Source organism: Lepisosteus platostomus, chromosome 7 (assembly GCF_059453375.1).
Source record: "Lepisosteus platostomus isolate fLepPlt1 chromosome 7, fLepPlt1.hap1, whole genome shotgun sequence".
Taxonomy (NCBI): domain Eukaryota; kingdom Metazoa; phylum Chordata; class Actinopteri; order Semionotiformes; family Lepisosteidae; genus Lepisosteus; species Lepisosteus platostomus.
In genome coordinates, this window is record NC_142617.1 from 19,299,833 (window position 1) to 19,311,195 (window position 11,363).

Genomic DNA, 11,363 nt, shown 5'->3' on the forward strand with positions numbered 1-11,363 from the left:
GTTCATTCAAGTAAACAGTAAAAGGTTCTTTAAAAAGGTGGCTCAACAGTGACACTTGAATTATTAGTTCAACTACTTCCAACAGCATAACCTATTCTGACTTTGAGTCAATATCAGATAGATTTTAATGTCTCAGTTCTAGCCAGATGGGACTCTGATAAGAACTATAGCAAAATATAGCTAATTTACTAATATAAAGTTAGTTTCTTTTCAGCATGGAATAAACCTTTACTTGTTCCTTTGAAACTTACGCATGCTGATGCAGCTACCTTTATTTTAGACATGTAGATCTTTTATTTCAATTTAAATGTGAAATTGCACTGGAATGCAATGCATAAAGTGAAATCTATATAAACTTTACTTCTGTCTACTTGGACCTACTGAGAATGAAAAGCAACAATTCAACAATCCCATTAAAACAATGTAGTACCATCATCAATAAAAACAAAGAATGATTCAGAAATTCAGAACCTTACAGCTGTGTAGAAAAGAAAAGACAATGAAACAGTTCAGAAAAACACTGACAGCTGAAGTGCCTTTTTATTAGGGGACAAAAGCTTCATCACAATTCAGTTTCCCTAAAAATATTAATTACGTGGTGCACGACAGATTAAATAAATGTGAAACAGAATATGGGACAGACTGATAAACCAGGTGGTCTGAGTCAGTCCAGTTCTACCCAGAGTCAGTAAGGGGAAGAGAACCAGCACACTGACTCAGTCTTGGTCTTCATCCCAGTCCTTCTTTCCTTGAGGGGGTTTAGGTCCGCCTGCTGGCTTGGCCATGATGATCTGTGAAGAGGCAAGAGAAGTGTATCACTGGACAGTTCACAACTGAGGCCCAGACTGACCATGTGATTTCCATGTCCGACAATTCCAACCATTTAACGGTTTTTTCCTCTTCTTTTTCATAGTTTGCTAACATCACAAGACTGTGATTTTATTATTAAGGACAACAGAATCAATTCATTTTTTGCTCTTTAACAGAACTTGCAGAATTGTGATAAATGCTTGTGCAGCTACTGTATACTGTTCTAATTATGGTGCCTATTCAGACAACAATTTGGAAAAGCAGACTTGATAAAGCAATGAGGCTTGGTACACATACAGATAGTACCATGTGTAACACTACAATGGGCAACAACTCTAAACTCAAAAAGGCAAACACTGGTAGGAGACTATTTTGTATAGATAGAATAGAATGTATGGCTTATGGTGGACACTGGAAATGCGAATACCTTGTGGTATGTAGTCATTGTCAATTGGTCAGCATTTCTCATGGTTTAAAATCATGGTGCACCAAATTTCATTACTCCACGATGCAGTTTTCATCATATAGTTTTTATAGTTGTCCGAGTAGGCGCACAAAATAATATGCACAATGACCTTTTAAAAAATAAAGGTCTATAACTGTCCTTCTCACATTCGGACATCTGTAGAACAGAATGTGTAACTGTTCTGACAACACGGTAACTCTCTCTCCATGCAAAATACATGCAAGAAATCCATGCATATCTCTTTCATTTGTATTGTAACAATATATTTGCACTAAAATCAAAAGGTGCAACATTGCAGGCATGTACAAAAAAATTAGAATATTCTAAAATTACATAATGGCCACTAATTTTCCATATTATTTCCATAAGAGCTTTTAAAAATATAGGACAATATTTTCCCCAATCTGTGATTTTTCACATCTATAAACACAATTTTGTTCTGGTATTATGTACTATAAACAAAAACATACTGAAAAGCTCCACAAACGGCTCTTAAAATGCCAAAAATCCACTAATCTCTCACTTTCTGTCCTTAATTTAAAACTCTAGCAAGACATCATGGACATCTATCTATGAAGAAGCTCACAATAAATGAATTTACAATTTAATAATGAAATCTAAATCAAACTTCGACAACTTGTGCGAAATGATGTTTAGACACCTGTGTAAAGTTAGTATTAGTTAGTTTCAAGTAGTGATTTTAACAAAACTCTTTCTACTTTACTCATGCTAGTGTGAACTGACTGTGACATAGGAGTTGCACTTTCACACGCAAAAACAGTGCTCAACATTATGGCATGTCCCATTCCATTAAAACACTCCTGACACTCATGGCACCTTTTTAAAATTAAAAATGGGTGTCAAATTTATCTGGTTCATCTTCCCAACTGTCTTTGTCCCAATGTCCTTGCTGTTTGGGAGGTCTGGGTCCACCTGCTGGCTTAGCCATAATAATCTGACAAGATTACACAAAAAGGATTGAAACATCAATATGTGAAAAACCAAAACAAGATGGCTACCAAAGATCTGATATGGGATCTACAGTGTATCTGAACTTCAGAACCATGCTCAAGCCAGGCACTTAACGAACACTTGAACAGAATGGTTCTAGTGTGGGATTTAAAAGTGAGAAATATCTTCAAGGTACATAGTAAGGATTCTGCTACAAATCAAATGTTTAAAACATGAATGGCTGGAATGTCAATTCCTGAGTATTTCAATAAATGTACACAAAATGTTATCGGGGGCAGGAAGTTCAGCTGTATTATGCAATCACACGGTGTACCTCTCCTCCAGAGTATTACAGTGTGAATAACTGTAAGGAAATCATCACTGTTTCTATTTAAAATAATATGTAAAATAAATTAATCTGTCTCCCATGGAACCAAGTTATCCAGAGGAGATGGTGTTTGCAGCGTGAAAACAACCTTTACATAAAAGCTACATAAAAGATGTTTTGTAACAAAGCTGCCTTTTCATTCTTATTACTTAAAATTTTCTAAGGGATACCAGAAACACTGATCTCACCTGATCCACCCTAAGAACTGTGACGGCAGCATTTGTGGCCAGTTTGATTCCCCAGTACTTCACCAGGTAGGGGTCCATGATACCTGCTTCCAGCATGTCTTTGACAGCAGCACCTTCACCCTTTATACAAACAGAAACTTTATTTTTAAGATAGGTTTCCAAATCAGAAAATAAGATCACAATGTACATAAACTTTGAATCATCCCTGTCCCAATATGGTCCCCAAACTATCACACATCACACCACATTTCAGCTAATGTTTTATACAGTATCTACATTCCTAGATGTTTGTGTTGAAACGCATGCAGTGACAGCCATCCATTCACTCCAAAAGTCACACAATGGATTTACTCCACATTGAAGACTAAGACTTAAGTTTATAAATATCCTTTAGTTCCTTTGAAATGTTCCGAAAGTGTCTGGATCTCATTTTGTAGGATACATCATGTTTGTACCCCAGAGATCTTAAGAAAGTCTAATGTCCACAACCACTATTCTCCACTGATTTGAATTTTCTTCTTTCTAACATACCAAATACTTATCATGAGAGTGTCCTTTTAAAATGACAGCTGTTGTATCCTATCACCTCACCTCAATATCAAATCCAATGTTTCTGTTGCCTTCATGATGAACTGCGTACAGCTTGGAAATAAGTTCTTTGCCTTTCACTCCAGAGTTCTCTGCCAGAGCACGGGGTACACATTCAAAGGCCTCTGCAAACTTCTTGATGGCATACTGCTCAAGACCTGGACACGACTGAAACAAAACAAAAAGTGCAGTGAGGGTAGAAGCTTCAGATTGCAGGCACACAGATCGGACATTGTGATTTCCCCAAACTTACCTCTCCGTAGGATGTGATCCGTTTGGCCAGCTCAATGTCAGTTGCTCCAGCTCCTGGTAGAAGACGTTTATCCTAGAAAGAGTAATTGGGTGGGGGCATCAAGAAGCAGTTTTTTTTAAGACATTAATCCAATTGATTATATAAAACTTGAAATTTAATATAATCTTCAATTATTATGCAAATGTATGTTTATGTTTAGTTTTCAAATGCAGAGCAATATATTATCGGATTTTAGGTTATGTGTATTTTATTGTTAAACTCAATTAGAAATCTTAGGCAAGTACTACTTTCATTAGCTCTTTTAATACAACACACTGTTTTGTTTAACATACCCTCACAAGAACTTTGAATGTATTGACTCCATCATCTACGGCCCGTTCAACATCATCCATGAGATTGTCTGTCGAGCCTCGGATTACAATAGTAGAGATGGCACCATCCTCTTTTTCTGAAATTGTTAAAAAGCAACGTTGTTAGTACAAACTTCAGAAAAAATAATTCATTTAATTTCATACATACAGTTAATTAATAAAAGTTCACGAATAAGTCATTCACAAAAGCAGGCTCAAAAATGCTTAAATGCTCAGTGTTAATTATTAAACATATATAACTCTTGCCACAGAATGATTGCTTCCCCATTACTTTTATCATAATTAACTACTAAGGACAAAGTATAAGCTCAGAGTTACCATTTTATGTTCTTTATTTTAAGTGTGTATGTTCACAAAAACAAGTGGATTCAGATAAAAAATGTGTCTCAATTTTCTTGTCTAGGCCAATTTTGTTTCTTCAAACCTTCACAAAGAATCATGAATTCAAGATGCCTACCATGTTTGAAGACAACAACCTGTGTGTCCCCAACTTCTGAGAGATAAACACTGTCACAGTGTCCCATCTCTTCGGGAGTAGGTGGTGTCTGTGGAAAGAGTTAAAGGTTAGAGTCCATGGATTTCAACTAAAACTATGAATCTGATACTGAGATCAACTTGTTTCACCGTGAAATACAAATATTTATTTGAAATAGAAATCTCCATATCACATATGAAATGTATGAAAGCATAATCAATTCACACTTATTATAACCTATACCTATAGCAAAGCAGGCAAATATAGATCAATATAGCTATATAGGCGTTACTAATTGACTGTAATGAATAGAATTGGCATTCCAACATGACAATAAATATTTGAATGCTCAAACTAAACACTTTAAGGTTTTTTTATTTTTCGTTACTCTTTCCCCAATAAATGTTTGGCTTTAAGCACTCAGGTCTTGATTACAAATTCAACAAAATGGAAGGAGGTGAATATTTTTGAAAGGCACTGTATATGTATCATTCATTCACTCGTGAGTTTCATTTATAAAACTTACCAATCTGGGTAGTGCTACTGCTCCCAATGTTTTACACAATCTTCTTAAGTCCCACTTAGAATTAAGCCTGTGAAATAACAAATACTGTATTAAATACAGAACTTAGAAAACTCACTTAAGAACTAATGCTGGACCTGTTTGTAGTTGAGCTCCTCAGAGTGACATGTAATGAAACTCTTTTATAGTTCCCTGTGCCTGAAAAGAAGTACTAAAGCTATCATACAAAAGGTCAAAACGACAACCTTTTCCAGCTCTAAAACAGATGAAGCAGTTTAATTTTTCACAGCCGTTCCCCTTACCTCACCACCATCAGTTGGTATTTGTTGGCATAGTGCAGAGCCATGTCTGCCACTTTGCCACCTGTTACCACTACATTGGCTCCAGCTTCAGCAATGGCTTTGACTTGAGTCTCCATCAGATTCTCCTCTCCCCGGCTGAAGGTCATCAACTCCTCTGCATTCTTAATTAAGACGGTTCCCTGATGTAGGCAATGACATGTGTTAAAGTACTTTGGCGATGTATCAAAGATCCACCTAACAACACCAATCAGCTTATACTCCTGCCTCCATACCACCCCCCACCCTGGGAAAGGAGATCCAAGCCTGATTTCCACGGATATATCCCAGATGACTATTTCTAACTTACAATGTGACACTACTTCCCCACACACGACAATATGAATCTAACAGATATATTGCCAGCAGCCATATCACCCTGCAGCTCACAACTGGCAACCCTCTGAAGCTAAGCAGGTGTGAGCCTGGTCAGTACCTGGATGGGAGACCTCCTGGGAAAAACTAAGGTTGCTGCTGGAAGAGGTGTTAGTGGGGCCAGCAGGGGGCGCTCACCCTGTGGTCCATGTGGGTCCTAATGCCCCAGTATAGTGATGGGGACACTATACTGTAAACAGGCGCCGTCCTTCGGATGAGACGTAAAACCGAGGTCCTGACTCTCTGTGGTCATTAAAAATCCCAGGGTGCTTCTCGAAAAGAGTAGGGGTGTAACCCCGGTGTCCTGGCTGAAATTTCCAATTGGCCCTTACCAATCATGGCCTCCTAATAATCCCCTTCTATGAATTGGCTACATTACTCTGCTCTCCTCCCCACTGATAGCTGATGTGTGGTGAGCGTTCTGGCGCACTATGGCTGCCGTCGCATCATCCAGGTGGATGCTGCACATTGGTGGTGGTGGAGGGGAGTCCCCATTACCTGTAAAGCGCTTTGAGGGGAGTGTCCAGAAAAGCGCTATATAAGTGTAAGCAATTATTATTATTATTATAAATAATCCATAAATGGTATTTTCTTAATCCTAGGGAAATGCTTAAATATAATAATGTACACTATACAAATATGAATTATCACCTTCAGTCAACCACTGCCTTACCTTGGTCTCTGTAACCATACAGTCAAATGGACAGGAAAATACAGCTATTTTTGCATCTTTGACGGAAGTGATATCTCCTTCTGTTTCTCTTTTGAACACCATTCCATGCAAAACGGAGGAGGCAGTCAATCCACTACCCTGTAGTGACAACAACAGTCATTAGTACAACAGATAGCACCTGCTCTATTTAAATTATTATAGATCACGGGGCTTACCAAAATCTTGCACACTCTAACGTTGTCCACATTGAAATTACCGGAGTCAGGGAAAATAGAAACTGCAAAACAAACATTTGTGCATTGAATAAAACTCTACCCAAGTACTGAAAAAGATAAAACCTCTTATTGCAGGTACCTTAGTCTGCACTCTGATCATCAACTCAACAATTTATTTGTCATCATTTAAATTTCTGCATTTCTGAAATATTTGGTTAGTGCTTTCTTTGCATTTAAACCACTTTTTCTCAGCGAGGTTTGAAAACTTCCAATCTATCCAAATGTACATTAAAAATATCTCACCACAAGCCTGTGCAATGAGATTCGACAGGAAGTCTTCGTTTCCATACTGCTTGCTCATCACAGAAGGACGAATCAGAGAGGTGGCCTCCTCCACATCATGGAGGTTCTTGGCTGAAGAGCACACACAGTCTGGAAGTATTTCCAGAGCTTTCTTGCATGCCATTTCATATCCTTCAATCACCTACATTGAAAAATAAATTAAATTCCTTGTACTCCAATGCAGCAGAACAGTTTTAAACAAAACCCCAAACAGCTCACAAGCCCCAGACCACAAAACAGAGGAATGAAAATAAGAAATTCCTTAAGTATTACATGTGTACTTCATGTCCTAAATTGAAGTGGAAAGTGAGTGATTCTACAGACTCACCTCAGACACTGACAGTCCCATTCTGAGAAGCTCTTCTCCCAGTTCCAGCAGCGCCCCAGCAAACACCAGAACAAAGTTGGTCCCATCCCCAACCTCCTGCTCTTGCATGTGGGAAGCCATGACGATCATTTTAGCTGCAGGGTGCTGAACCTGGTGGGTGCACAAACAAACAAAAAAAGATCTTATGCACCTTGTTTCTTCTCTAATTCTCTCACTGTACACATGTCACTGAATATCTTTCTCCTGCAATGGGGAACTTTATCAAAAGCTTTTTGAAAATCTAAATTTGCCAATCTAAATATTATATGCTCCATGTGTTTCATTAATTCTGATACTTGTTCAAAGGACTCTATATTCCATATAGGTAATCCTCTAGGTTAGTTCTAATAACTAATTCCATAACATTACATTTAATAGAATTCAGACTAATTGATCTATAATTATTTGGGTCGGTTTGGGCACTTGTCTTATTGATGGGCACTATTCTACAGTTCATAGGTACTATCCCTGTCTTTTTTTAGATTTCACCATAACAAGTTCCTCTGCCTTTACAACTATAGCCTGAAGACTAGCTGTTTTATTCATATATTATTTTACGTATTCCTAGCCTGACATACAATGATGGCAGCAGCTGCACACTCTCTGCTAGAGTACAAAATATTTAAGCCACAGGGTGAAGTACTACATAGACAGTAAAGGTTTAATAAAAGGAATACTGGTCCTTACAGGCTAAAAGATATTCTGATTTTTGTTCAAAATAATATCTAAATTAATTAAGTCAACCGCCTTGTTAATTGATCATAGATAAATTGTTCCAAACCTTTAGGAATATTACCCATAAAAACTTTTGGACTGGGTTCCACATAACCAGAGTTGGAGATCCATCATTAAGAAATTAACAGTTTCTGCTGATCTCTGTCTTCAGCTTTTCTCACAAAACACTAGTTAAACAATTATGAATTAAGGCGGTTCAAAAATGAACTAAATACCTCAAGTTCTCGCAGAATAGTTGCAGCATCATTAGTGACAAAGAGCTTTTCCAAGTGGTTGATGACCATTTTATTCATGCCTGAAAAGAAGTAAAAAGGCACAGATATTAAAAAACAGAATTCTGCATTCCTATAGATTCATATTTATGTGTACTTTCTATAGGCTTATAGCATTAAACACACATCCTGAGAATATCAAATCAGTAGTAGTGCACCCAGTCACATCTCTTTTAACTATTTAAAAAAACATTTCAAAATTATTCATTATCCATGTAGGTCTTAAATCACAGAATCTCATTAAAAATAGACTCAACCTCTATTGTAATATTGTATTGGGCACTGATCAAACATCTGATATTGACAAGCACAGTCCAGTCCTACCATTTGGACCGTAGGCTGTCCGTGTGGTCTGTGCCAGCTCTTTGCAGGCCTGAATGTTTCGGAAGACTGCCTCCTCCAACCCAGAGTAGTGCTGAAATGAACAGGTTTTAAAAAATAAAACAACTTATTTAAAACAGCTAGCCTAATGATTAACTGAAAATTGATCTGGTCTGCCCTGCATCTGTGAATGCCACTCCTTTCACTGTCATCACCATAACATTTACTAACAATACAATATTTGTTTTGGGAAGTACTGCAAATAAGAGCTATGTCTATACTGTTGTATATGGGACATTCCATACAGACTGTGTCGTGTTCATGGAGCCTAATTATTCCACTAAAACAGGTTATGGAACCAATGATGACCTAACAGTACTAAGCATATATTGTTCACTTCCACACAGAGGTAGTTCAGCCCCCTGAACACATCCGCCATGTGCCAAGCAATTATTTCTGATGTTAACATTTGGATAGCTGTCTCCTGAACTAGAGTAACTGCATGAAAGTGTGTATAAACAAACTACTGTATGGCTGCAGGCCTATATTCCTATAAATTATTTATTTTACATAGAGTAACAACTTTAAATCAAATTAGGCTTTGCACTGCTTGTGCTATCTTTATCACCTGTGATCAGACTGAATTAACGTTAAACAGCAATGCTTCCAGGAATAGCAGTGATAAAACAATAAGGCCAGCATTTACCATAGATTCAATTACAATTCTGAGTTCGCCTCTACTGCCGCGACACTGCTGTAGAATTGACAACAGTTACGGCAACTTTGCCTGGCAACGCCCTGTAGCATCATGCCGAATACGTTTGTGTTGTATATACAATTGTTACTTTAAGTACAGACGCGTCTAGCGATTTTAAAACAAGCCCTTCTCTATTATAAATCCGAATTAGTCTGAATTCGGAAGATTCAGTTCATGAAAATCAACTGGCGTATGCTTGGTACTAACTATTCACCCATGAGCAACGGCGTTAGGAATAATAATACTGCGGATTTTAGCTACATTCCTGTTCGAGAGCTGTTTTAACACCGAATGGCAGCTCCCGAAATATCGCCATGTATGGGTAAAAACGGAGTGTCGTCAATGAATGATTTCCACTACGGCTGCCGTTAGAAAGCACATGTCCCTCGTCTTACTGCATTTAGCTACAGTACAGAAAATGTTTAAAAAGGCACTGATTACACAAATATACTGCAAGATCGTTTAATAAGTTATGATTTACGAGTTATTCGTGCCACAACAACCTACAATTTCAAAAAGCCCGTACAAAACGAGCAAACGAATGCTATACATCACAATAGGATGAACTAATCTAACTGTGGCCTACACAGGCTTTTTCTAGAAGTGTCTCACATGACACAGCGTCCAACTGCACTTCCCTTGCAATTGATGCAAAATTGGACATAAACGGTCATACATAGGCTAATCTGCAAAACAGACGACTAAATGTTCTTTACCTTTGCACCATCCTTTAACATCTGGGCAAAGCCCGGAGCTTTAGGGACGTGAAGAGCCATATTTCAAGTGGTTTTCCTCCCCGGTACAGACAGAAAAAGAACCGGTGCGTGTGCGGAGAGTCAGAACAATCGAGCTTTGAGCAAAGGCGGAGCGGGGATAGTAAATCGAGTATCGAGTTCATCGCTGTAACTGCTAGTGGGCTGAACCCGTGGATGTGCGTCAACTCGTATACTTTTCATCATGGGATTAACATCTACCTGTTTTTGTTGATGATAGTTTACACTCGTGATTACTTCGTTTCCATCTTTATTAATATTTTATTATTCTTATAAAAAACGTTATTTAAAAAGACATACAAGTAATTTTAAAAGAGCAATGCCATGTGTATTATTTTATTAAATTGTTTTAGTGATCTTCAAAGCCTTTCTTATCATTTAAACGTCCATACTGTATGTGTATTAATTGAAAGGTGTCCCTACTCACCGTACATTTTGAATATGATCACAATCATAATAGCTGTCGCTAAACTATTTTGTTAATAATGGGTGATATGCTGTATTTGTAACAAGGAATGAAACACTTGTATATTAAGGATCAAGTAATAGGTTTATTCCATGCTGAAAAGAGAAGAGAGAAAACACAACGTTTCGGCAGTGGAGTCTTCTTCGGGTGTAAAGTGTGGCACATGATGACACCTGAAGAAGGCTCCACTGCCGAAATGTTGTGTTTTCTCTCTTCTCTTTTCAGCATGGAATAAACCTATTACTTGTTCCTTTGCAGATTGCGCATGCTGACGCAGCTACCCACCTGAACTACTTATATATTAATCCTTAGAGAAAAGTGCTTCAGCCATTATTAAGCAAATATGTCGTGGTGGGTACCCTCTTGATTTAATTTATGTTTTCTTCTTTAAAATCTGTATTTTATATTGCCTGATGATAATCTATGTCTTTAAATTAGTGAAGTTGGACAATATTTTAAAAGAGTGGTATCTCTGATGATTCCCCCGAGATAGGGGTGTCATGTATTACATACTGTATAAATAAATATAAAAGGCATAATAACTAGGATAAGATGCAGCCTGATGAGTCAATGATCTTGAGTATTAACTTAATTTTATGCACATAATCACTTCAATCAGTCAATTGAGACATCACTCTCAAACAGATTTAGTGTAATTTTTAATTTGTACTGTAGGTACATATCCAGTGACTCATGGCCCAACTAGAGCTGGTTGA

The 11,363-nt window shown here is 37.6% G+C and overlaps 1 protein-coding gene across 2 annotated transcripts; it reads right to left on the reverse strand.

Moving 5' to 3' along the window:
* Positions 1 to 508: 508 nt before the first annotated feature.
* Positions 509 to 10,284, reverse strand: cct8 (chaperonin containing TCP1, subunit 8 (theta)). 2 transcript variants are annotated; one of them, XM_088639587.1, is made up of 16 exons: positions 10,125 to 10,284; positions 8,655 to 8,745; positions 8,274 to 8,353; positions 7,285 to 7,434; positions 6,918 to 7,098; positions 6,615 to 6,676; positions 6,400 to 6,537; positions 5,316 to 5,494; positions 5,017 to 5,083; positions 4,473 to 4,560; positions 3,977 to 4,092; positions 3,645 to 3,716; positions 3,395 to 3,559; positions 2,804 to 2,923; positions 2,114 to 2,231; positions 509 to 791 (listed from the first exon to the last, which is right to left on the reverse strand). In XM_088639587.1, exons 1-15 carry the CDS (start codon positions 10,182 to 10,184, stop codon positions 2,124 to 2,126), a joined length of 1,677 nt encoding a protein of 558 aa, XP_088495713.1. In that variant the 5' UTR covers positions 10,185 to 10,284; the 3' UTR covers positions 509 to 791; positions 2,114 to 2,123. The 2 variants fall into 2 exon arrangements, with proteins under 2 accessions (XP_088495713.1, XP_088495714.1); XM_088639588.1 differs by lacking the exon at positions 2,114 to 2,231.
* Between the last annotated feature and the right edge of the window lie 1,079 nt (positions 10,285 to 11,363).